The sequence below is a fragment of the Halichoerus grypus genome, chromosome 13 (genome assembly GCF_964656455.1).
Source record: "Halichoerus grypus chromosome 13, mHalGry1.hap1.1, whole genome shotgun sequence".
Taxonomy (NCBI): domain Eukaryota; kingdom Metazoa; phylum Chordata; class Mammalia; order Carnivora; family Phocidae; genus Halichoerus; species Halichoerus grypus.
In genome coordinates, this window is record NC_135724.1 from 37,157,133 (window position 1) to 37,184,866 (window position 27,734).

General features: G+C 39.6%; 1 protein-coding gene across 16 annotated transcripts in view; it reads right to left on the minus strand.

Moving 5' to 3' along the window:
* DTNA (dystrobrevin alpha) overlaps nucleotides 1-27,734 on the minus strand; it is a 340,154-nt gene that overhangs the window by 49,722 nt on the left and 262,698 nt on the right. For 9 of the 16 annotated variants that reach the window (XM_078060439.1, XM_078060437.1, XM_078060441.1 and 6 more), the window contains 8 exons: nucleotides 23,412-23,566; nucleotides 19,961-20,066; nucleotides 18,546-18,712; nucleotides 16,026-16,150; nucleotides 11,040-11,123; nucleotides 9,255-9,344; nucleotides 1,256-1,333; nucleotides 598-690 (listed from right to left, as the gene is read on the minus strand). In XM_078060439.1, the coding sequence (XP_077916565.1) occupies nucleotides 598-690; nucleotides 1,256-1,333; nucleotides 9,255-9,344; nucleotides 11,040-11,123; nucleotides 16,026-16,150; nucleotides 18,546-18,712; nucleotides 19,961-20,066; nucleotides 23,412-23,566 (898 nt within the window). Of the gene's footprint in view, nucleotides 1-597; nucleotides 691-1,255; nucleotides 1,334-6,094; nucleotides 6,150-9,254; nucleotides 9,345-9,419; nucleotides 9,709-11,039; nucleotides 11,124-16,025; nucleotides 16,151-18,545; nucleotides 18,713-19,960; nucleotides 20,067-23,411; nucleotides 23,567-27,734 lie in introns of those variants that run through there. The other 7 variants (XM_078060445.1, XM_078060448.1, XM_078060446.1 and 4 more) reach the window with 5 other exon arrangements.

A 27,734-nucleotide genomic window follows, 5' to 3' on the forward strand; every position in this document is an offset into this window, starting at 1 on the left:
CAGGGCTATGTGAATTCATACATTTAACACATCTGGAAGTAAGATTTCCATATTCTGGGACTTGAAAGCAGGCTTTAAGAGGATGGCTCTCCAGAAATATTGGTAAGTCAGAGAAGAGTTGAAAGATAGTTTCTCCCATTGTTATCATTAAGGAAAGGATTTCCATGGTATGATCCCATCCCATCACTTTTCCTCTTTTCACTTCTATCTTAAACTAATAGAGCACTGTCCTCCAAATCAGCAGAGACATCCATGACCTTGGAATAAGACAAATTCTTGCATCACTATTGTGTGGTAATTCGACATGGCACATGTAACACGGAACTGACTGGTGGGACCCAGAACCCTGCATCCACTGAAGGCTAATATTTAGCATGGTATCCACTTACACAAGTTTTCCCTTTAGCTGTGATGAATTCTATGGTACATGAATGGGAAGTATCCAAACTAACATCATGAAAGACGTCTTAACTGAACCAGTTCAGAAGTGACTTAGTGACACCTGTAGCATCCACTTGCCCTTCGCGGAGACTTCTTGTCAAGGGATCAGACTGTTACCCTCCCTAAGGACAGTCAAGCAGCCAAACCTGCACTAACCATGATGGGTTGTTCCGGAGCCTGTTGACATACAACCCGATGAGAACATGTTCATCAGCTAGCCTGTCTGCCACATTCAGGCTGTATTGTATCCTGAAACGGGGCAGGAGGAAGAAAGGGTGTTGGTAGGAGAGGTGAACAGAAATAAACAGAGTGAGTAGGAGTGAGTTTGTGATAAAAAAGGCATTTAGAAAACCAAGCAGGTAGAGGAAATGTAAGTGATGTTCTATAAAAAATCCAAACAAAATCCAAGCATTGAAATACACAGTTCCATTTCACTAATTTAAAAAAATAAAGATTTCCATTTAGGTAAATTAGCTTTCAAGGAAACAGATTTGCATTCTTCAAGCCACTACAGCCAAGAAATTCATCTGTACAGTAAACACATTGATTGGGTTGCAAGCAAAGAGTAAGTATCCTTTGGAAAATCAAATCTAAAGTTTAGTCACTTAAAAAAAAAAAAAAAGGAAATCAGAGAAAGTGAATAACACAGATGTGTCTACTCCAAAGAACTACATGGTGCTGTTAGTGGGGTTATAATAGAGCTGCGTCTACTAAATCAAAGATGGTCTTTCAAACATAAAGCATTTTTGACACAAGAAATCTCCATTTTTAGTTTAGTTAATTCAGGATTCAGTACACTCTGGCTTTAACTTACCCTTTGCCCTTCAGAAAAGCTGGAGCAGCCCTAGCCAGCAGTTTGTTCTGCTCTACTTCACTGTCCTTGGGAGGAGAGCTAGTTAATAAGATGGGAAAGCCAAGAAGAGCGTAAACACAGCAATGCATTCAAGAATAGAACTGGCTACAGAAACTTCCAAGTCTAGATCCAAGCTCCATTTGGACAGCTCTCTTGTTATTTTGAAAGGTTCCAGATGTTTTCAGATTTCCACAGAGTTGAACTAGGACTAGAAACCTGGCCTGAGAACCATAATTGTAATTACACAAGCTTCCATGATCCCCGATTTGACCTCGCTATTTGCTTAACAAATAGATTGCATATGCCCGGACATAATGAAAATTCATTCAACATTCATTACGGACTATCATGTAAACAGCCCAATAGTTCACTAAGTGCTGCCAACCTTCAGATCCTACTCAAAAAGTATACTTCTCCAGCCTTCCCTATATTTTCCAACTTTCTGAGTTGAATAGAGACTTGAAAATTACCTAGAGACTGCAGTCATATTAGAAGTGCTTTACTACTCCAGGCACAAGTCACCTTACCCACGCTGAGAAGCTGCAAAGAAAGCTTTCAGAGTAACACAGAAATAAACCTTTGAGCCTTATAAATATATATTCATATTCCCTGTGTCTATAACTGGTGAATAGAGGCCTATCAATATAGCAAATTCTTACCATTTTAGGTTCATTATGAGGAACACTCATTTAGTAATTTAAATGATAGTTTTAAAAAGTTTAAAGTGTGGTTTTATCAAATGACAAATAGAAATAGAAATAATAATTAATAAAGTGTGGCCAAGTGAAAGTCACCCAGGAGCTACTAAGCATGCTTCATTGAGAAATATGGTATTGATCCTTAGTAATACAATTGTACATGTAACATGCTGAAAGGGAGCCTACTTCTTTGTAGGTTAAGAATTTGCCCTCTAACACCAGTGGACCAAAAACTATCCTCCCACCCTTTTCATGGAGAATACAAAAATTAACTGTCTGACTTTGTTTGATGACCAAATCTTTAATTTCTGGGGTTGAAAGTATGAGGTTTTACCACAAACTTTCCCAACTTTTCAACAAGTTCTAAATATATGTGTGTGTTAAGATGGCTTACAAAGTAGTTAAAATCTTAAATAAAACTTCAACTACAAGTTTTAAGGATTTACTACAAAGTACCACTCTTTTAGACCATGAAGTACAAAGAAAATACCAATGTGAAAACCAATATCACTTTAGAATTATGCACATTGTAACTAGAATTCTTGTTTTATAATTTTATATACTATGAGATAATACTTAAGTAGTGAGGTCTCTGGCAAACTTAAAATCAAATCTGATTTATAAAGAAAGTGTCTAGTAGAGAGTAGCACTCATGTTTGTTGAATGTATGACCTCATTAGCTTTTCAGGAATGAACCTATTACTTAAAGAGTACAACTGCACATAAATGTAATTGACTTTAACAATGAAATGATTAGTGTTCAAGGAGAATTTAACTTCTTGATGAACATAATGAGTTTTTTCAGCATACTGATCTTCACCTTCTAAGATGATGAAGTTGTCCATCAGGACGAAATTGCCACCTTAAGCCATCATAGTTGGTATTTTCCTATCATCCCACCAAAACAGCATTCCAAACCTTGTCTTCTGAAGCATATCCCTCTGTGTTCATTATCCAGTAATTAGAGTCTCTCTGCTGCCCAATTACCACCCTCCCCAACTTTTTTTTCTTTTTAACTCAAGATAGATGTACCTACTATATAATTGATTTCAGATCCCTGCAAAACCACTCAAAACATGGTGTGAAATTTCAATGATTCTTCCCTCCAAACTTAACTATTTCCTTGCCTTGTTATGCATTTTGCCCCTTGAATCCCAAAAATTGTGGTGGTATTTGATTCCTTAAATCAAAAGCTTAATAATTGTGCGGGTACAACCTCTGGTGCTGAATGCACAGGAAGAAAGAAAGGACTAGCATAGAAAAGAAACACAAGAGGCTCAACTGGGAGGATGTGTTCGCTACCAATTATGCCTGAGAAGTCTTGGAGGAGGAAGGTGATGTGTCAGTAAAGTCCCAGGAAGGCATCTTGCATCTTGGCCACAGGAGGAGTCCTGCTGGTTTCAGGAAGGGAACAGAGGCCCAGATTCTCCTTTGGTGGCCTTATTCTTTTTCTCCCAATTCTTTGGGCCCCCTCTTTCCTTCCTCTACTCCATTTGCCTGTCTTCCCTCTTCTCTTCTTTTTTCTTCCTTCTTCTTCCCAAATCCTTTCCTCCTTCAGAGGGAAGAGGAGCAGACATTCTATCTGTACACATCTCTTTTCATCTTGTTGTCATTTTCAACAAATGAAATGCCAATGTTGGTTTGAAGAAATCATTTAAGTTCTTTTATGTTCCGTCTGCCTCCCACATGAGTTCTTGGGAAAACCAGTTCTTAGAAAATATGGAAATTACACTCTCTGCTTCTGTGAATTTGTGGAAATACACTATTTACTTCATTTTGCTACAGCTCTTAGTATCTAGTGCCAAGAGCATGTCTGACTTTTGGTACTCAGTGTCCACATAGTTTCTGGACTTCCTAGAACTAGTCTCAAATTCTTCTCCTCATCATTTATTTCTGGGAAGCCAAAAATATGACCATGTATAGAGGAAGCCAAGTTCATGATGAACACAAGAGATGATCAAAATGAAATAGATCAAGAACTTACAGAGTTGACAGGGGAGGCAGTTTTCACTTTAAACTTGGGTCTATAAAGACTTTTCATGTGAAGTATCTTCACTAGATTTTCTTTTGCGCCTCCCCAGGAGCTCAAAGAAGGAAAACAAAGTGAAAACCTTTTCTCCCCAGTTGTTGTGAAGATAGTAACGATACGTAGTTCATTATCATTTCTTCAAAGCAACATATGTCACGATACTTTATAGAATACACTAGATGTTTAAATTTTCACTTGGTAGCTTGGCCATTTGTGTAGAGAAGTTGGGGCATATGTCCAATTCGTTGTGGGCTTTGGGATCAGACACATGGGCACCTCCATTCTTCCCAAGAAGCAACGCTTCTGGAAAGTCCGTGTTCCAGAATGCAACAATGGTTGGCACAGAACTCCAGCTATAGAAGCCTCCCATTCTTCCACATGCCCTGTTCTCAAATCAAAATGCATTCTTCCTTTTATCCTCTGAAGCAGGGAACTACCTGGGGCTCCTCTTGACCATGTGTGATAAATCTTTTCTAATCTGAGTCCCAAGGAAAAGCAGGGTCACCATCTCTAAAATTGTGTGTACACATATTTCTTTTTCTTACTGTTTTTTTCCCCTACCAGGTCCTTGTCATTGTATAACTTTATTCCCCTGCACACATACTAACATGAATGGGCGTGGGGACCATCATACCCTGGAGGGGATGACAAGGTAAATTTGAAGTTGATGTGTTTGGTTGAAAGAAAAGAGGTGGGAAATATTCCTTTAGATTTTTTTTCCTAAAAAATTCTCTATGTTCTCACCAATTCCTTTTGAGATCTCTGGAAAAGAGCAACTTTATATAAAGAGTAACAGCCTTTTCCCAGATTTTTTTCACACACACACACACACACACACACACACACACATTGATACAATGCGTTCTGGAATAGTAGAGCAATTTCAAAATGTCTCATATTTATTTATTTAAAATTCACCCTTGGTTTTGAAGGGTGACAACTAATGTTGAGTTTTTTTTTTTTTAAGATTTCATTTATTTATTTGACAGAGACACAGCGAGAGAGGGAACCCAAGCAGGGGGAGTGGGAGAAACAGGCTTCCTGCTGAGCAGGGAGCCCGATGCGGGGCTCGATCCCAGGACCCTGGGATCATGACCTGAGCTGAAGGTAGGCGCTTAATGACTGAGCCACCCAGGCACCCCTGTCGAGTTTTTTGCTTAAGCGTAAATTACATTTTTGGGGTGTTCTAAGGTAACAAAATCATGCACAAATGCTCCCTGGATTTTTGCTGAAATCTGAAATATAGTTTTAAAAGCCATTCTTGCTTATGCTGTGTTACTGTATTAGCTCTGGTCAAATATTTTTTTTCTTTTATTAAACATGAAAATAAAGGATTTAAATAAAAGTCCTGGATGCAGTCTCACAGAGCAACAGTATTATATAAACAAATTATGTAACGTAAAATAGTTATTATCATCATGGTTAAATGGAAAATGATATTCAAATGGCAAATTAAAAACATATTTTCATTTTTACTAATTTTTAAATAATTGATAAACTTGTGTGGTGTTTGAACTGGTAAAGGATGACTTGTAAAGTTGGCTCCCTTCTTAAGTAACTAACTGTTAATTGTGAATAAAATTTTGCTTCTCATGTATGTATGTAAACACACATACACACATATATATGTGTACAGCCATACATGTATATATGTGTGTACATTCACACTTATGAAAGTATATGTTCATAATATATATGAACATATTATATGTTCATTTACATGTGTATATATAAGTATGTATGATATATTGTTTATATATGTCAGAACCTCTTGAACTGCACACTTATTTTAAATATATTCATCGAATTATATATCAATTATATCTCAATAAAGCTGTTTTTTATTTAATTGCTTCTCACTATGATTAACTCAGGCTAGTAACAAGGTCACTAAACTAATTTAACTAATTTGAAAACAATAAAAAATGTCCACAAGTTGAGATAATTTCTGGAAAAATTCTGTTTTTCTTTCCTTTTCTAGTTTTCAATATCTGAGATCTGAAACATAAACTATCTGCCACATGCAAATCAGCAAACAAGCATAAAAAACAGCTCAGTGTTTCAGTGGGAAAATTAGTTGTCATCAATTCAGGCTGGCATGAAAGCTGAACTATCTTTCAAGCAGGTACTGCGGAGGAAATAATAAGAATTCTTAGGTCATATTTGATTCACTACATTTACTATGTTGTCCCCCAGATATCACTAAGCTGTGTCAATTGCATTTTTGTCAAGAGAGCATATCTAGAAAAGTTTGCTGGGTATAGGGCATACACAGAGAAGAACTAAAGCAACTCTAGCAAGTGAATAAAAGTTACTGAAGTGAAGAAGAGAGGTGACTGGAGTTTTAATTATGCACTAATATTTCAGTATAGGAAATAGAATGGAGTGTGAAGACCAGTTTAATTCAGGTTTGGAAAAAACTAACGTATTAGTGGAGCTCTGGGGCTACATGGAATAAAGAATTAACTGAAAAGACTATTTCAAATTTCATGAAATTTCACACAACATAACCAGAAAGTGTGAAAAGAGTGAAGAAATCTTCATGGTGGTTGATTTATAAGTTCATCTATTTTATGGTGTTAATTCATCTGTTTTCCTGACTAGAAAGGGTGGTTTTTAATCTTAGAAAAAATTAACCATGGAAAAATGTTGGTTTTCAGAAGCCAAGGTTGAATTCAGTGCCTCAATTTTATTTCTATTTGCTTTTGATTACCAATGCACAAATGCTTAAAATCTAGTTTGAATGTTTTAAGTCTGATTAAAAAACTGGGTTGTTAGGTAAAGAATCTTTGGGTAAGCAAGTGTTTGAAAAAAACTGAAAAAGATACAATGAATTACCTTTTCTGTGGTTGAAAACCCAAACCAATCAACCAACCGACCAACCAGTCCACCAATAAAAATCTCACAAATGTTGCTGTGGTGGGAAGAATCAGGATTTGGGGAGTATTTGGGGTGAGTGATGTGCCTTCCCCATGTGCGCTACTAAGTTGAATATAGTATTAGCTATTAACCAGATGGCACTGTGACAAACCAGAAAATAGCCCATTAGACTGTGTTCGACACACTCTATGAATCATAAGCAATTTTCTGACATTTGGGAGAGTGATAAGATCTGGCTAGATGCTATATATAATAGCCAAAGTGATTCCTTTTGTGAGTAGTTACTACTCTAGAGGTTCCATTTGTGAAAGTATCTGTGAACCTTCAAGAGATGGTTCTAAAATCGGGGGTAAAGAAAGTAGCCATTCAAACTTTTACAATGTCCTTATTGTGGTAATGCAGATGTTGGCTATAATTAAAGGGCCTTATTTGACATGGGATAGGACTGGTTAATTTTCTCACATAAATGATGCAAGGGTTTCGTCAAGATAATTAAGATTTTACAAAGGGGGCACCATGCCAACAAAGAGAGCAGATAGGCAGGGGCACGATGCTGAGGGCGGTGAAGGAGAGAAGGGTCCTTTGGGTCAGCCCTTGCAATACTCTTTGTAGTAATGATAGTCAATCTTTCATAAGCGTAGATAATGTTGCCGCCACAACATACATGGCCGTTGGAGCTCTTTTCCCAGTGGTGATGAGAGACTTCCATTGTTCCAGCATTTTTCCCCTGTAAATTTGTGCATTTATAAGAAAATAATCTAGGTTTAGGGATATAGTTATGATCACAAAAATGAGTGAAGTGAATTAGTCCGCAAATTGTGTGGACCCATATTGTACCTAATTGCACACACACACATGAAGACTTCCAAAGTTTAAGGGAGGGTGCCTTTGAGAATTCCCTCTTTTCTTTTAAGTAAGGGAAAGGTGAATCAAGTACATAGCTAGAAATGGAAATAAGAACAGGGCTGCGACAGACGGTGGTGGTAACCAGAGCTATACACTCGTAAATCTGTGTAAGGTAGATTGCTAGGGTGTCAAAGGACTTCAAAGATATACCCTAGTGCCTTTTGAAGATCAAAGTGGTATGCTTGTAAAGGACTTTAGGTGAGTAATGCCAGGAGTTTGTATCAAGGATTCTGGAGTGGTGATTTCAATTCATCCTCATTTCGCTTTATCTTTCCAAGATCTCTCACAATACAGAAGACCCAAAACTCAAGCTAAATAAAATATCTGTATGCCAAACCTCCCTACTTTCTTAATACTGCCTTAACACTGACCAGCACCATGCTTGGCTTGTTCAGGTTTTCGGTTTCCCCAGATTTTTAATTTTATTTTTTTAATTTTTTAAACAGATTTTATTTATTTGAGAGAGAGAGAGAGAGCGAGAGAGCATGAGAGCATGAGCAGAGGGAGGGGGGAAAGGGAGAAGCAGACTCCCTGCAAGGGGAGGGGGAGGGGAGCGGGAGAGGGAGAGGGAGAAGCAGACTCCCTGCTGAGCAGGGAGCCAGGGCAGGGCTCGCTCCCAGGACCCTGAGATCATGACCTGAGTCGAAGGCAGATGCTTAACTGACTGAGCCACTCAGGCGCCCTGGTTTTATCAGATTTTTAAAAAGGGCAGTTGGGATTGGGCAGGAATGGAGGGCAGAGCTCTAGGTCATATTTCTTTGGTTCAGTTCCAGTTGTAGGAAGAACAGGACTTTTAATTTATGCCTGCATTTGGCATGATGGGTTTCCATTAACCTTTGTGTATGGACATGGTTAAGAAATAAACAGTGGGTCACCACCAGCATCATCAAGTGAGAGAAAGTAAGCACCGAGAGCGTGAATTGGTTTTGAAATTGCTCCTGTAATAGGAATCAGACTGCCTTACCTGCGGGAAATGTGGCCCAGGTCTAGTGGGACAGGAAGGCCTAAATTCTCAAGTCCTTTACCACGATGTGGCCCAGCCATGGGACCTTGTCCTGGCCTTACCCTGTTAGTGCTAAAGATCAATCACTCCAAGAGGCTCTTTGATTCAAGAATCTAAGAAATCACCATGTGGGCTCTTGCAGACTGTACAAAAGCAGAGACCCCTCTAAAGAAGAAGATCCAGCTTGGTACTCTTCATATATATGTATCCCATATATACTGCTGGGAGGCCGTGAAGTCAAGAACAGAAGTGGAAAAGAGAGGAAAGAGCTGAGAAGTCCAGCTCGGGTTGAACATGCTCAACGGAATCTCATGAAGCCCCAGAAGATGACAATATCTCTACTGAGACATACTAGAAGAGGATTTTAGTGATGGAGCAGGATGACTAGCAGTCTAGCTATGGCACTAGGAACTACAGTTAGTGCTTCAGAGCTGGGATACTGACCGTGGGCTGTGGTCAAGCTGATTTACATACAGCTTTATGAGTGAATGCTCCTCAGCCCCAGGGCTGGATGCACTTATCCCCTCAGGTAACCTGAGGGATGCAAACAATGAGACCTCATTAGAACCTTCCATGGACAGAGCAAGGCCCACGCAGAGAGGAAAGATGTTCAGTGTACACAGCTTTATTGAACAGCACCCTTAAAACAGAAACCAGAGGCTAACCTCCATGGTGATAGAAAGCAAGGACCGCAAACTTTAAACAACGTGTCTGTGGTTCACAGAGAACATTCCAAAAGGACTGAAAATGGGAGAAAAAGGGAAATGATCATAGTTTGGGTTAATGGGTACCACGCACCCTGGAGGAACCAGAACAGCTCAAAGTATTATAGGAATATTTTAGAGTAGAGGAAGCCATGTTATCCATCTAGACGCATCCACCATAAGCACCGTCCGAGCTGAAATGATATAAAACGACCTTCAGTAAGGATGGGGTCTATCTCTGCTTTGACATTTGCAGAATGCAGGGTCTCCTAATAAAAGCACATCTTTCTTAACATCATGCCAAATCTTCCCCAGATAGAGGTACGGCCCCATGTCCCTTCTAGACTTTACGGTAGAAAAGATGGTTGAATCTGCTGGTGGCTTTGCGAAGGAGTGCTAAAAGGAACATACTGAGGGCCTAGAACATGTTATTTCACTCTGGATGTTCTGCAGTTCAGTTTTGCCTCATTTCCACTTGTTATAGATTTGCTTAATTTTTAGGGAGGCAACACCATGAACTGCTGCATCTTATTTGTTATGCTAATTACAATTACGGGGAACATCTTCATCTCATGTTCTTGCTGATGGGCAAATACAGGAACTCAGGGAAAAAAAATCAGCAGCATTCTGAGTCTCATTGTGTGTAAATCCTTACTTGAATGTACCAGGATATTACAGTGAAATTGGTACCTCAGAAACCTCTCTGGGGGAAAAGACTGATTATGTTCCCTTTATGAAACATGAGGTTGTTGTTTTTTTTTTTCCTGCTGAAAGGCATTTGAAATCTTACGTTCATTACTCACTCTAATTTTCCTTACCTTTGTTTCTGCTTTCCTGTGAGCCTTCTCCGTATATTTATAAAATAAGCCCCTAGTACTTTATTTGCGAGAGTTGATCAAACAATTTGGAGCACCTCTTGACCCTGCATATTTATCAAGCTAGCTCTAATAGAATTACTTGCTTCACCTGTTTTTTGCTCACATGGGCGTGGATCTTTGTGTAAAAATAGGAGACACGTACCCCTTTTTAAGAAGTTCTTCTTATTATCCCTGAAATCACTTATATGGAAACTAGTCTTCCAAGTTTGGTCTTCAGCCTCTAGCCTCAGGAACTCCAGAGCTCACCACATTATGAGAGGAGATTATAAACTGTCTCAGAATGTACCTAATAATTTTCCATTGCATCTTGAAATTCCAATTCTCTCCATTCCAAGTGCTATGAAGGTGATTTTCTCAACGACATAGAATACAGGCGTGTCGGTCATAAAACTTAAACATACCCCACATTCTTACTGTGAGGAGATTGTAAATGCAAGTTTCCAGAAGTGACACTCATCCCAAAAGCCATCCCAGCCATCGTCAAAAGCATCCCAATGAATGAAAGTGAAAACCTGTGACAGATATTTACAAACTAGTTTCTAACAATAATCTTCCACACCTGGCTTGCATTAGAATATTTTTCCTAACACAGAATTAGGGGTCATTACCAAGGAGAGGGCTTATTTCATAATAAGATTGGAACTTACCTCCTGGTAATAAAAGGACTTCCTGAGGAGGGGACTGAGTGGGAGAAGAGGGTGTCATTCATGCTGGTTACAGGTCTGGGCGGCCTAAAACCAAGTACAGTGTGGGTGGAAAGTTAAAACAAACAGAAGTCACAAGTAAAAAACTATCCACCACCTTTCCAGGAAAGGGGCTGGGATCAACACAACATTTTATATTTTGCAATGAAATTCTTTAAGCGTTTTGGGAAGTTACATTTCCTTAAAAGTGTGGAATGTCCAGTAAACATTAGGAGGAAAACCTCTGGGCACCACAGGAATGTTTATCCATGAGCTTTGAGCCTTGGTGTTTCCTTGAGTCATATTCTTGAATGGAGCAAGGACTTTGAGGCAGCCCCAGGTCCACTGCCTTCTAAAAGGAGAACCTCTGAAAAATTGTTGATAAGCAGCATCTACATCCTCTTGGAAAGCAGAGGTTTCAGAAACTTCTCCTGTACTCCGCATGACAATGGCTCTTTCTCAATACACCCGGTCTGGAAGGAGCCAGTTGCAAAATCATATCGGGCCTGATTTGCTCTTTGTTCTATGCAAAGATGCAATCAAGCACCACAGGATTTACTGAATGTCTATTATCTGGATGTTCCATATAATAGGGCACATAGTGCAAGGCATCCCATAAACTTCTTTTCATATGATGAGAGAAAGAAAATAGAGTTCAGTATTTCTCAGAATTGTGCATGGCCTCAAACCCCAACTGCATGGGGTCTGTCATTCCCAGTTGTATTTTTCATTTTAGCCTGTCATCCTGTCCCTATCGTTAATGTCTTAGTTCAGGCAAAATGATAGAGCTAAGACTCCTATCTCATCTCCAAGTGGTTTTTAGTCTTATTTTAGGTTCACTGGAATATGTTCCATGAGATGGGATTGAGAGTTCAGAATACGGATAATGAGGCAGGGCATCATTCTGAGTCAGAGGAAATTTTGGTCTCACTATAGTTCAATATTTGAGTTTGACGGTGCAGAATTTTTGAACACCAGATATTAATCACAGTAGCCTACAGAATCTGGTTGTGTTGGCTTGATCAAGAGAAAAAGCTTTAATACTTTAGTTTCTACCTTAGGGAACCAAAGTTGGTTTTGGATTCCACAATGCAGAGATCCTGAGAAAAAGGTAGACTTCTTTATCCCGGTGTGTTTATGGGACTGGAAATGATGCTATACAGGTTTTAAAATGTCAGCACTCTATGCAAAAATTCACCGAAACTTGTGGTTCCTAGTACTTGGTGCTAAACAGTGTTCTAAGATTTTTGCAGACATTATTTGATGGGTGAGGTTGAAACAGCAGCTTCACTATTTCATCTACTCTAAACATATCAGCTGACATTCTGAAAACTAGCTGAGTGTTTTGCATTACTTACCTAGGATGTGTCTTTGACACATGAGGCTAGTTTAAAACTAATTCTGCAGGCTCCCTGCTCAGCGGGAGGCCTGCTTCTCCCTCCCCCACTCCCCCTGCTTGTGTTCCCTCTCTCGCTGTCTCTGTCAAATTAATAAATAAAATCTTTTAAAAAATAAAACTAATTCTGCCTTGAGCACAACACTTTCACTGTATAAGCAGGATGCTAATTTTATACAAATGTCCTCTGTGAATTTTGAAAAGTTAGGTAAATCAGATTTTAAAACAGTAAGAAGAATGAAATATCTTCATTTTAACTTTACAACAAGTTGAAACAATCAACTTGACCAACATTTCTGGTTTTCTTTTGTCTTTTTTAACTTTCCCATCGTGCTCTAGCTCTAGGAAATGAGAAAACAAGTGGACTTGGAATGCTTTTTAATTAGCCTGGTAAATTGACTCTATAGAACCTGGGCACCGCAAAGGTGAAATTGCAGTTTCTTAGTAAATGGCTTCATGTTTAAGGTTCATCTTGGAAATGTTGAACTTGGGACACAGAATGACTAACCTTGGCACCAAATGGTGGCTTTCAAAGGGACTGTGGTTCCTATTTCCTCCATCATCAAATGGGAAGTTATTTTATCTAATAACTAGGTCACATTGGGAATTTTAAACAGATTTATTCTTATGAGAAAGAAATAGCTCCATAAGATAAAGTCGCAGGGATCTAGTGCAAAATTTTCCTTGTGGACAAGACCTTCACAGAGGACAGTTTCATAAAATTGGCATTTGGGGGTGCCTGGGTGGCTCAGTCGGTTACGCGTCTGCCTTCGGCTCAGGTCATGATACCGGGGTCCTGGGATAGAGCCCCGCGTCGGGCTCCCTGCTCAGCGGGAAGCCTGCTTCTCCCTCTCCCACTCCACCTGCTTGTGTTCCTTCTCTCGCTCTCTCTCTCTGTTAAATAAATAAATAAAATCTTAAAAAAATTGGCATTCGTCTTGTGAATGGAAAATATTCAGCTTAAGGCAGAATTAGTTTTAAACTAGCCTCGTGTTACTCACTTGTTTTGTGTCTCTTAACCACTTGTAATTATGATTATGTCTTTACAAGCACACAGGGGACTATTGAACTACTTACCAAGTATCACTTTTGGCAGCAAGAAATTGAATAGAATAGACACTGTTAATCATGGTAAAATTAACAAGAAATACAACAGCTAAGAACAAATGCCAAAATACCAAAATGTCACCACTTAAGTGGCCTTACATACCTGTGGTAATTTAGAATAGCTAAATGAATGGCGTATTTTAAAATTAGAAGTCTGAGCTATCCCCATCCAAAAAAAAAAAAAAAAAAAACCACAAAAGAAAAAGACATGGCTATCTGTTCAGGACAAAAACATTTGAATAATTAATGAGAGAAAAATGTCTAAAGCTAAAAATAGAAAAAAATCCTGGTCTCATAGAGATTGGACATTCTGCATGCAGAATTTCTTGTCTATTATTTCAACAATTAAATATTTTTCACAATTCACATTTTAAAATTAAGACATTCACCCTGGAAAAATATATTATCTGTGAGTATAGGCCACTATTTTGATTCGAGGACTATTTGGAGAATCTGGTGAAATATATGGAACTTTTCTCAGAAAAAGGCCCATTTGTGTAGCATTATAAGGGAATCCTGAAACTCTTCATGGAACTCAAATTGTGTAGAGACTGCCCTCAGTTCAGTGAATAATACGTCAGATCAGATTGCCACTCTACAGTTAAAAATTTGTTTACTCATTAGCCAATTAAATACACACACACACACACACACACACACACACACACACACACACCAGCCAGCCAGCCAGCCAGAGCACAACTGGGTACAGGCTCTGTGCTAGGTAATACTGCAGTGTGACTGACCATGAACTTGACTTTTATTTCACTCTGTCTCACTTCCTAATTTTGTCTCCCAGTGGGAGGAAGCATCCTAATTCTGTTCTGCTGCAAAGCTCTTAGAGTCAGGCTATTCCCATCTACTCCCTCTCTAGTTTCCTTATACCCATCAGCTCTGACTGAACGTCGTTCTCTGGGCTGAAACTCCCAGCTGGGCTGGTAGGAAGTGCTCCACAGCAGAGCTCAGAGAGCACAGACTTGCTCTCACTTAGTTTTGTTCATTTATTAGCACATTAGTGATTGTCTCTGGCTAGGGGAAAAACAGTGAGACCTTAATAAGAATCGCTCGTACGAGGTCGTTTTCTGCATGTGACTGGCCCTCTGGGATACTCCACAGATTTATTTATCCCTGGTTTCTTTTAAGGTTTATTTTTAGGATCAAAATTTCCAAAAATAAGTTAGCCACATTCTACAGAATTGGTTTATGTTAGTTTTTTGGATGCTTAGCCCATGCCAGCCACACAAGCCTCCAGGCTGTGTTTATTGCTGAAGGCAGTAAACCCTCCACGCACACTTGGGAGCAAACAAACCAAGCCCCGTAGTATTTATACAAAACCATAGACATGACACAGCACAAATCATTTGAGGGTATTTGCTTAGGTCCATCAGAGGAAAGAGTTACTGCTTTCATAAGGGCTCAGATCCATCATGGTGCCTCTGATGGATCATGTTCTGAACTGCCTGAAGCATGAACTCTGTACTGGTGGATTTCTAATATTGATAGGTCTGATCTGCCGCCTCTTGATGTCAACATGCAAACCTAGGCCCTGAGTGCAGTAGGTCCCGCTGAACTGTGCAAAACAAAAAGCAGTTTGTATTGAGGGGGAACCACGTTTTCTAGAGTCTTTCTGAGGTACCTGCGATGATGTAATTCCTAATTGGGCATAGAAGCAGATGACGAGCTTGTTTCTTCTTTTGAGTGCAAGATAACACCAAGGAAGAAATACTTTCTTCTACCTAAGCCTCCCCTGTTATCTGGCCACCCAGGCCTGAGAGAAGCTCCAGGGCTTGAGGCTTCTGGGAAGTGGAAGGAATGGGTGGGAGCACCATTTCTGGGCACATCCCCCTCTGCCCACCAAACTCACATAGACTTTGGAGAAAGAATTTTTTAAAGTCTGTTTTTGGAAGTTCTGAGGAATTTTACCACCAACCTCTCTTTTCCACCTTCTCATGTATGGGCCATGATTCTTCTAAAATTGTGTAGTTTGGGATAAGACAACAACAATTTTTAGATTTGCTGATATCTTTAAGATGACTGGCTCTGCAGATAAATGAAACAAAGAGCTTTTATATTTGGGACTCAAAGCACATATGATATTAAGGTACAGTGTGCTTTAAAATTTTCTTATTATGGTTAATTTCATTGATTGTTAATGTCCAGTTGTAAAAACTCTACTAACATCTATATTTTATAATGATGCTTTTTGAATATTTTCTACTTGTAGGTGAATAACATTAGTGTTGCATAATTTACTTATACATCAAGACAGAAGTACCGTTTACCCCTGCAATAAAAAAATTATAATCACATTATTTTTACTCTCTCTTTTTTTTAATTAAAATTTAAAACTTGGTCCCTAGCAACTGATATGAAATTGCCTTTGTATGGATGTGAACATGTGTCAATGAAGAAAGATGTCTTTTCATCTGGAAGGCAGAGATACTCACACAATGTGGGCCAAGTTGAGTGGCTTCTCAGGCTGGTCAGGGAACATGGGGTGCAAGGGTTCACGGCTGGAAGCACAGCTCAGAGACTTGCTTAATGCATTAGTTAGTTTCTTAGCAGGGGATTTCTGGAAAGAAGAAGAATGGTAGAAGTGATAAGAACTAACATTTACATACCATTTCAGGAGATGATTTGCTTTCATAATAGATATTCATTCATTTACTCATTCATTTATTCATTGATTTATTCTTGAAATCTTTGACTATCTACTCTAAGTCAGGGAGTTTGCTCAGTGCTGGAACTAAAGTTCTGGTATCATCCATCAGAGTACCTGCCTCTGGCAACTTAGTGTCAGCAAATGCTGTGATAAATGGAAGCAGTCATTGTGCATGGGACATCTGAGCTGGGACTTAAGGGACCAGCAGGAGTCCTTCTGATATTAACTCCGGGGACTGGGAAGATAATTCCAGATGGAGGAAGAAGAAACCCCATTCTGGAGAGGAAAGAAGAAGGCAGACCCTTGAAGTCCGTCTATGCCACATCAAGGACCGTGGTCTTTATCTCAAATGCAGAGGGAGATAATAAAGAGTTTAAATCATAGAGGTGACAGGATCAGATTATAGAAGGATTACTCCTGCTTAAGAGCAGAAAACCATCTGGGAGGAGACAGGAGTGGAAGTAAGCAGGTGAGCAGAAGGTTTCATAGGCATCCAGGTGCAAGATGTTTCAGGCGTGGCTGGATCCATCCAGTTGAAAGTGAAAGGGGAACTTCAATCAGAGTCTTTGGAGTTTTAAAATTCATGTTCTTTCCAGAGCATCGTGTTATCTCTTTTTCATTTAGACGAGTGGGATGTAGATCTTAAAATTTCACAGCCAAATCTATCAAAAATAATCTACCACATATAATAAATCTTTATACCAGCTCTTCCTTTCCATGAGAAGCCACATACCATTTTGTCACTTCCTTTTACGTGGAGAGCCCAGAATTGGCAATACAATGAAGTGACTTTTGTCCTCACTATTTAAAAGCTAAGCGATAGGAGCACTGTTCAAGAAGTCCCTCTTTGGCTCTTGTTAGGAGATATAATTCTTAGAACCCCTAAAACACAGCCACTGCACCAGCTTTCTACCGCCACAAACATTGGAGCGTCTTTATCCTCTTGAGGGGTCTGATCCTATTTTGTAAAGACATTGCCCTGCCATAGAGCGATAGAGTTTTGAGCCCACAACCTCTAAGAAAGAGGCTCCTAAACTGACGTTAGCATTTACGTAAAACAATCATTAAAAAATGCTTAATCTTCAAACACTAACCCTCCAGAATGTGAGATAGAACAAGTTTGAAAATTGGTAGGATATCGACCATAAGAAAATGGAAAGCATTTTCTCCTAGCTTCTGTACTAAGTAGTAATAGCATTTCATGATCTGTGTTAGCAGAGCCATGCTCAGCATGTGACATAACCAACGGTGAGAGGTGGTATCTGCACTGGCGTAAAGCCCTCAGTATACGATGCCTCGTACTTGAATTTAGAATCTGACAGATGCTGAAAAATTAATATATTTACACTGAATGCCGGTTCCCAATAATCATTCCTAGAAAGAACATTCTGATTTAAAATGCGTTTTCTGAATACCTCCTTTTTTTTTTTAAAAAAAAAAAGAACAATAAGTTACTCTTTACGTAAAGACTATAGGTTAATTGAAATATATAAAATATAGAAAAAACTCATAATAAAAAGTTTGCGTTTTCTTGTGTAAGAACTACTCCAAGAGGGGTTGGCAGGCCTGATGGTACAGCCCACAAAAACCAATCCATACACAGAACAATACTTTCACACAAGCACAGAACAACCCCAGGGGACCCGATCTTTGAGTGTAACTGAGACACAGGTCAGCAAACTAAACCGCTAGAACCCCAAGCTCACCGAGTCAGATTCCTCCCACACATGCATCACATGGACAGACTCTCACAGGTCACCTCTGGCAAGCTGGTCACTCACACTTTACAAAAAGATGATTTGCTCATAGAGCCACAACCTCCCTGCCTCCAAAAAAGGAAACTGGAACAGCACCACTAAGCCCACGGGCTCACACGTCTTTCTTTTATGCTCTAGCCATGCATGTAACAGAACCCCAGAATCTGAGAAAAAAGGAACTAATGATAATTTTTAAGCAATTCCCACACCTGAAACCAAACAAAACTCGGTAAGAACCTTAACTTACTGTGAAAACGAGATTATGTCCCAAAGGTGCTTGTTGGGTTGTTATCTAAACCAGTACCGAGCTGATTGTATTCCAAGGAGTAACAGAGTGTGAGTCTTCCTAAACTCTAAGTCCGAGGACGCTGCACTGGGTTCAGATGCAGCAATGAAGGTGTCCCAGTAAGGTGGGGGGGGGGGGTGGGGGGCGTGCTAGAGTAGAAGTTAGGTTTGCCCCTCGATTCTCCCGCCATCCTTGCTGTTCCCTTGCGTCCTGAGCGCCACTCACACATCCGAGGGCAAGTGTTGCCTGGACCTCGCCTTACCCATGAGGTGTACTCTTTCATTTGGTGCTGGTTGCTGTGGGAGCCGCCGGCGTGGCCCCTCCAGAAGCAGTCCTGACAGAGCTGGTAGTTGTGACACTGTTGGCACCGGTAGCGGAACCCCATCATACTCTCACTGTGGCAGTAGGAACATTCAACCGGGTGGAAGACTACGGCGGAAGGCAATGGAGGGGAAAATGAGAAGAGAAAAGTCTGAGCCAGAATAAGGAAAAATGCAGCCTAACGGGAACTGCGTTTTTCTGCTGCGTGCCATGATTTCAGAGGATAGTCAATTTTGGCCAAGAGGAGCATTATGTTTATTCCTGGACTCTCAGCACCCTTTTCAAGCATGTGTGTGGAGGTGGAGGAAATGAAACGGGAGGGAGGATAGGTCTTCTTTTAACCACAAATTTCTCTCTCCACTTCCATCTCTTACACTCTGAGAATATAAATTACCCAAACTGACTCGCCTTTCCCCCAAGCTGCTCCCCCGTCTCCAGGAGACCAGCACAGCTCACTGGAAGACTCAGAAGCACAATGGATGGACACAACTGACTGTCCCCTGAGTGGAGAGCAGACGTTAGAGAAATGGAAAACAGAGGGAGAAAAAAGAAAGGGGAATGAGGGAGAGTAGGAAAACTGGATGAGAGAATTGAATTATTTTGTTAAAAAAATGGAGTGGCGAATGGGCTTCTTTCATGAGTGACATTACCTCCATTTAACAATTTTTTTTTTTTTCCTTTCCCGAGAGGCAGATGGACAGGGCCCAAAGAGATGTATAAATGATGTGAATACGCTTCTAATTCAGATAGTTTGAGAAACACTTAACTCTCTGACAGACAATTTGAATTATAAAGCAGGCAAGGTAAAATACTTGAGATTTGAAGCTAACGTACAATCAAATCCAAGTAACTGTCTACATGCTATGAGCTAAAGATATTAAAAAACAAAAATTCTTGCCTTTGGTCAAGTTATTCTTTATGTTATCACAATCATCAAAAGCTTCCATTTGGAGCATATGACTGAAGATTAGCAAGGTACCATTATCTAATTTTTTCTCCATCTCCCCCGCCTATTCTTGGCCAAGTGCCTAGGAATGGTCAATGCCGTGAACACCAATATCGGAAGTTCAGACCTAAAAATAATCCTGGAAAATGTCCTATTCGTTATTGAGATTCTTCTTCTGCTAGAGCAAGTCTACAGCCACACGTGACTTCTGAGAGACACATGGTGAGATTAATAAGTGTATGGAATTGACAGTCCTAATTTTGCAGTGGGCCTCAAAGGCCTTACTGATCAGGGAGAAAGGTTCTTTCAAAACTCAGAATTACTAAACGACCTTGGCTTAATAACGGTAGACTTGATAGCCTAATTTCAATAATTTTAAAAACTGCCCTGGCTCAGGAGTAACTACTCACCGTTTTCCACATTCGCCAGTCGATGCAGAAGGGGCAGCCAGACCAGACACTGGGGGGGAGGGTCGGACATGAGCGTGTCCAAGAAACCATTTAAGGTGACTTTTTTCTGCATCAAAGAACCCACAAAAATTTAGAACAGAGAATAATTTCAATTGACCTGCTGAGATGAAAGACACAAGACATCCAATTAACCTCTAATATATAAAGAAACAGAATATATTCTGATAGTTAAGAACCAGTTCTGAATTTAAAACCCTTTGGTTGCTTTTGACACTTAAATACTCGTAGGACTGGGTTATCTCCTCTGAGGCTGAGTCCATATTGCCACAAGAACAACAGTTCTGGGAGGGGTGCTTTTGTGAACCAGGGACAGTATGAAAGTGATGAGGGAAGATGAGGCGTAGACCTGCTCTGTAAAATTTGACCCAACCGTGTGACCCACAATTCCTGTAGCAGGTGGTCTTCCCCATCTGTAGAACAACTCCTTTACACACTCCCCCTACTCCCGCAAGTCCTACATACTTCATGGTTAATATGAATGATTCTGCCATACAAGATCAGGAGGGCATCCTGTTAGGAGGGAGCGATCCTTTGCTGTGAGGAGAGAACCATCTATATTTTTGAAAATCCCTTTTCTCTTTATAGTTCTTTCCTCTTAATTCAGTCTGCATCTGTTTGCACTATCCTGGTCCTTCCCAGTGTAGAAAAGGAATGTATTATAAGTTTCCTTCAAAATGACAAAAAATAAGAAGTTATAGGAGTACATGATATTATCATAGGATGAATGACAAAAAATGACATGTTTATGTGCAAAAGTCACTATTTTGGAAATTTTGAATTATAATACCAGGTGGATGGGGTAGTTTTTTGTTTTTTGGCTTTTTGTTTTTAAATTTTATTTTAATTCCAGTAGAGTTAACCTACAGTGTTATATTAGTTTCAGGTGTACAATATAGTGATTCAGCAATTCTATACATTACTCAGTACTCATCGAGATGAGTGTACTCTTAATCCTCAGCTCCCCACCATCTCCCCTCTGGTAACCATCTGTTTGTTCTCCACAAAAGACCCCAAATAACCAAACCAATTTTGAAAACAAAAAAAACAAAACAAAAAAAACAAACAAAGCTGGAGGCATCACAATTCTAGATTTCAAGATGTACTACAAAACTGTAGTAATCAAAACAGTATTGTACTGGCACAAAAACAGATCAATGGAACAGAATAGACAGCCAAGGGATAGTTTTTTATCTTTAGACAAGAAATCAGTGGTGAAGAGCTACAGCACCTTTTCAAGGCACCTATCTTAACACTAATCCTTGTCATTCACTCACAAAATATTTTGGTATGCTTTAATTAATCTTTTCTATCAGCAGATATTTATAATTTTAGCTTTTCCTCATAATACTAAGTAGCTTAAGTTTTATAGGATCGATAGCAACATTATTATTAAAAGATATTTTATGTAAAGTATAAGTAATGAGACAACATTTTTGAAAAAGCTACCACAATTTGTAGCATCATTTTAAAATAATACTGGCTTTCAAAATAATCACTTGGAATGGCTTGTACTTTTTCCAATGAAGCAATGCAAAAAAATGTAAAATTTCATCATTCAAACTGCTGTGATAGCCAGTTTACAAAAGACAAAAATATACTGGTCTTATTATTTTTATTTGTGTTGCCTCTTTTTATACTTCAAATGCTCTTATCCATTTTGATCATTCATCATGCTGGCTAAAAATCACTTCTGGCAGTTTCCAAAAATGTGATTATGATTTTAACATATATAAATTTCTCATCATTGAGGATATATAAAAAATTATATAATAGGACTGTCTACAAGATATTTCAAAAGGCATTTTGAGGGGCACCTGGGTGGCTCAGCGGTTAAGCGTCTGCCTTCGGCTCAGGTCACGATCCCGGGGTCCTGGGATCGAGCCCCGCATCGGGCCCCCTGCTCAGCCAGGAGCCTGCTTCTCCCTCTCCTGCTCCCCCTGCTTGTATTCCCTCTCTAGCTGTCTCTCTCTCTGTGTCAAATAAATAAAATCTTTAAAAAAAAAAAAAAAAGGCATTTTGAGCAGTGGTAACATCATATATAATTCTTATTGAACACGGAGGTCCTATGAAAATAGAAAGAGAGTCATTAAGAGAAACAGAAGCAGAAACAAACTATTGGGACTACACCAAAATAAAAAGCTTTTGCACAGCGAAGGAAACGATCAACAAATGTACAAATGTACAAATAAACCCAGAGGCAGGGAGACCAGCGTGGCGGTTAAGAGAATAGGCCAGACAACAGATGAGGATGAGGAAAGGGATCGGAGAAACATTTAGATGGGGAAATCAGCAGGACTTGAGGACGCATGAGAACTGCGGGGTGAGGAAGTGGTCTGGAAGGAGGCTTAGGTGAATGGAACCATTCTGATGTTACCAACTCGAAGGACAAATATAGAGAGGAGTGTGCTTCAGCTGGGGGCAGAGATGAGGGACCTAAGCTGGCCTAGGGCTGGGGGAGTGTGAGGGGTCAGAAAGGCTTTCTGGATGAGGCAACACGGGACCAGAGCCAGCATTTAGTGTATCAAACCATCCCACCTCTTATTAGTTGTATGGATACCTATGATTCTACATCAATCCATGACCCGCAGGGATGTCTGAGGCACTTTTGACCTCCTAGGTCACAAGGAAATAGACTGATGAAGTTTACTAGGTGGGCAGTGAAATGCAGGTTTTCAGTGGCTGCTGTGCCCTGATTTCTTAAGTAAGGGATCCTTTTAGAGGATATACTTGGTTAGTATGGATTTTCAAAAAATTTTAAGCAAACCTTCACTTTATGGGTTTGTAAACTACCATTGCACTGTGCTGGAGAATGGTGCTGGACAGGCAGACTTTGTACACGACTGGGCAGATGCAAACATTGAGTATTGAACTATACTCAATAGCTTCTCTGGGCTAACTTGTACCACCCCCAGTTAAAACATGTCACTCTGAAGCCCTAATGTATCATGTCGCGGGGGACTTAGGCAGCTGTGTTTGTCATACGTCAGGCCTTCCTGTGTGGCATATGCTATATGATTCTTTTCCTTTGCTACACATTGGTGAAGCTTGGAGCTGGCTCCGACTTGTGTTTCATGTGAGGCTGAGTGACAATTCAGCTCTTTTGATAGTGTAGTGATAATGACAGCAATTATACCGAGGGTAGAGGGTTGTTGTAAGGATTAAATTAGACAATGCAAGAAAAGAGCTTAGCATGGTGCCTGGCTCACTGTCAGGAAGTACCACTGATTCTTATTTTCCAGGTATGTTGAGTTGAATTACTGGCTCAGAGGTCACTTGTCAGAGGCTGGGAGATACTACAGCTTATCATGAAGAAGACGTTGTCTCAGTGGTGACACGGAGTAACATACCAAAGGACGACCACTGTGTGAGAGACACTTCCTTTTTTTCCTACCTGTTGAGAGAAACAGGATCTCGCTGACTGCTCTGTGTAACCAAATGAAGGACCTTCAAAAACGGCTGTGGGTAGTTTGAGAACTTCGCGCAGGAACTGATCATATCGTCCATAAACCATCACCCCACTGGAGTCAGAAATCATGGAGAAAATATCTGATGGAAGGAAAAGGAAAGATATTTACTCACCACATGAATATATTCCCCACTGTTTCAGTGGGACATATTGCTGCAAATAACAAAAACTGTAGCAGAATAAGTAATTTTTTTATGAAAAAGTAACATAGAAGTTAATTGTTATGCTGAAATATTCCTGGCATAGTGTTGTCTTTGGTGTCTTTTGTAGGTGATTCTGGAACATAGCACTAATTTGGTTAAAATTAGCATATTTTGATAAGACGGAGAGCATCACATTTTTATTTTGAGGTCAATTATAAGCTCACACATCACTCAATGGAAGGAATTTTTGTATAGGTGAGGAAAATGCTGACCTCACTGAAACACACAATGAACATATACTGTAACATTGAGGTGTGTAAGTATCTAGCTAGCTAGCTATTTACCCGTCTATATTATCACCAAGACCTTTGAGTTTTGGTTTAAGATATTGAAAAATGAAAGACGCAATGGGGATAAAGATGTAACGAAAACACCTGATTAACTTCCCACAGAAGCAGAAAACTTTCTATAAATCATCGTGTTCCAGGTGGAAGGCACCTGATTTACAGGGAAGGGTCTTTTGACTCATGTAGTCGAGGGGAAGCCTGGCCTTGGGAAGATCAATGAGGTAAAGTCGGCGTCCTGGACAGAGTCTGTGTCTTCATTGAACCTCTGTTCTTCAGTTTCTGCCACTATGGGCACTTAGTGAATATTAATGGCATAATTTCTCAAGGTACTTTATAATTCCTCTGTGGAAGTCACTACGGGAATGAAAGCGTCTGCTCTCATACAGTTTGTCACATGCTGGGTTATAACTAGGCTGGCACAGCTGTTGGGATAAACTGTTGTAAATTCAATGTGCTGCCTCTGTTCATTTTGGGCTAAATGTCTCAAGGTCAAAATGCAATCTGGGGACATGGTTTTTACACTGCAGTCAGACGTTAAGCATATTACAGGCTTTTGCTGGATTATGTTTTGAGGATGTGAACTGACTCTCATTTACTTCAAATACTCCATTTATAAAGGATTTCTACAGTGTTTCAAATAGTTCATCAATTATGAGGCTAAAGAAATTTTACCTAAGCTACAAAATTAATGTTGTTCTCATTCACCTTCACAATTGTTAACTTCGTGAATTTTATCTCTTATGTTTCATTATAACTGGTCAAAAAAAAAGAGAGAAAAAGAAAAAAGTTGCCAAGAGCAAAAAAACTGTTATGTAATCCCATATATAGAAACTCAAGAATTCCAGTAAAAAGTAGAAAAAGGAAACCCAGGAAAAGTAAATGGACTTTCTTATTAGAGCTACCATTTTGTGTGTTTTTAGGCAGGTTGGTCAACAATAATTGTGTCATCCTGATGATCTTCTAGCCAGGACTTTTCTAAGCCAGGATGCATTTTGAAAAGTAGCCTAGGCCTTTCAAATCTCCCATGGGAAGAATTTAGACAACAGTTCTAACTAGAGCAAAAGCTGAAGGAGTACCAACACTGACCTTTCACAAACTTGAAGCTCATATTAAACTTGTTTGTGTTGATGAAGTTTTGTTAAGCAATAGCCAAACTAGGGCTAGGTCACTGGGATCAAAGGGAAGGGGCTGTGAATGGTCACTCTGGTTTTTAAAAAGAAATGAGGGGACTCTAAGGAAGCTATCAAAATGATGTGTTTGTACTTTAGTTCTGGGCTCTCATGTTATATAACAACATATATATGCACATATGGATATTAAAATACACATACATATATAATATGCTTATAATATGTAATATATGTGCATGTAATAAAATAGAAGGTATTTCAAAGATTAAATTAATTAATAGATAAAAAACATACAGATGTAAAGGACACAGAAGAGTGCTTGACACTTAGTACATAGTACAGAAATGTGAGCTATTTTTACTGTTAATTTCATATCACATTTTTTTCTGTTATTTACTTCAAATGCATAGGCTTTGCCTCCCCAGTGGGATTGTTCTGTAATGTTCCAATCATACTCTAACTCACGACTGTATTTCCGACAGCAGCACACAATGATAGATACTTTAGAAGAATTTATATTCATTGGTTCGTTCAACTAAAATTAACTTAGCACATACAAAATGTGTAAAACTGTGCTAAACAATGAATATACAGAAACATCGGGACATAGTTCTTTTTTATATTATTTTTTAAGGAATTAAAACAAAATTTTATTTGAAAATAATATCAACCTTAACAAAATAATTGCAAGAGTAAGAGTACTACAAAGAATACCCACACACCCTTTATCCAGATTCATCTATGAACACTTTATTCTATTTACTTTATCATCCTATCATCTATCTATCATCTATCATCTGTCTATGTCTATCTGTGTGTATATATGTGTGGCAAACATACAATTTTTTTCTGAATTGAGACTAATTTGCATATATCATGGCCTTTGCCTCTGAACACAGCCAGTGTGTCTTGCCTAAGAGTAAGGGTATATCTTCTGATGAGACTACAGCAGGGGTCAGCAAGCTTTTTCTGTAAAGGGCCAGATAGTGATATTTTGGGTTTTGTGGACCATATATGGTCTCTGTCACACACTCGTCTTTTTACTTTATACAACCTTTAAAAATGAGGAAACTCGTCTTAGCTCACAGACCATAGCTTGTTTACCCTGGGTTACAGGGTAATTATCCACTTTGGTATATCTAACATTGATACACTAGTCTTATCTAATATTATCTAACCTACTGGCCATACTCCAATTTCGTGAATTGGTCAGTAATAGAACATAGTTCTTGACCTCTGGGAGGTCCCAGGCCCTTGAGGGTGCAGAGACGTGCTTACAGAATGCATCCTATGACATCATGAATCCTAACATGGTGGTGTGACCACCAGAACCGTAGGGTGCACGGGGTGCAGCAGGAGCTCGAAGAGAGGGCTTCTAGAGTGAGGGAAGATTTCCTTACACAGGTGACTTCTAGGTCTTCCTAGGTGAGAGATGGGACTTCTAGGCCAAGCATAAAGGACAGTTAGGAGCTAGTCAGGCTTTAAGACAGAATCAGGATGTGCACGGGCACGCTCAAGCAGGATGCACTCAAGGCTCTTGAAGTAGTTCATTGTGCCAGGGGCCGTGGGTGCCCACAAGGGCACGGTGGGAGATGAGGTAGAGATCTGAAGAGCTTTAAGGCTCTACTAAGAAGTTTAGGTTGTGTCCAGAAGATGTTGCGGGAGATACTAAAGATTTAAGGCAGGCCAGTGAGTTAGAAATATTACCCCAGGGGTAGGTGTGGAGACAGAACCACCAGTTCAGTTATAGAAACTCAACAAATACCTGGTGTTTGCCACAAGGCTAGTCTTGTAAACAAAACCAGCCCTTCCCAGAAGCTTTAGCACAGCACCTGACATTCCAGGCTTACAGTATTGTATTTGGAACTTCTTAGGATCCTTAGGACTATCTGAGAGCCCCAAGGAAGAACATAAACAGGTGTCCCAACTCATTACAACAACAGCTTATAACTGGACCAAGAACAATTCGACAGAAACAGGGCATTTGATTAGGTCGGTTTCTGTTTAGGTTGCCGTGTCCCAGCACAGCAGGGGACAGCCTCATACTCGAGTTGAGGCTGCCCGGAGGTACGCAGTGAACACCCTGCATATCGGTTCCTGGCTGCCCCAAGTGTTGGAAACGGTGGTGCAATATGGAATTGTTGCCCCTTTTCATGCATTTGAAAGCAGTTTGAAAAATTTAGTTTAAAATTTTCTGTCTTTCACTTTTTGCTTTCTAAAGTTCCTAATTTATTTTCAGCAATGACTCTTGCCCGGCACCCTCCCACATGAAGGGGCTATTTGGAACAAATAAATACCTCTCATCCCTATGTGCAAAAACAGAGAAATTGCCAAACAAGCACAGCGGTGGCATAGTGGCTTAAAGTGAATTAGAATTGAAAGGAGGGAAAACAAAACCCTCAAATACCTAGAAATTCCATATCCTTTCATTTTACCTTTTCTTAGTACAAAAGCAATGCAGAAAATCATTACTTGTCTGTTTTATCAGTAAGTGCAGCTAGCAAAAGGAGACCAGAGAAAACACTCACAATCCTGCTCATCAAGAGTCAGCCTCTGCTGTCTGTGGGCAGATTTGCCCATATTTGTGTATTCAGTTAATAATTATCACTGAAACTAGAAATATTGGTG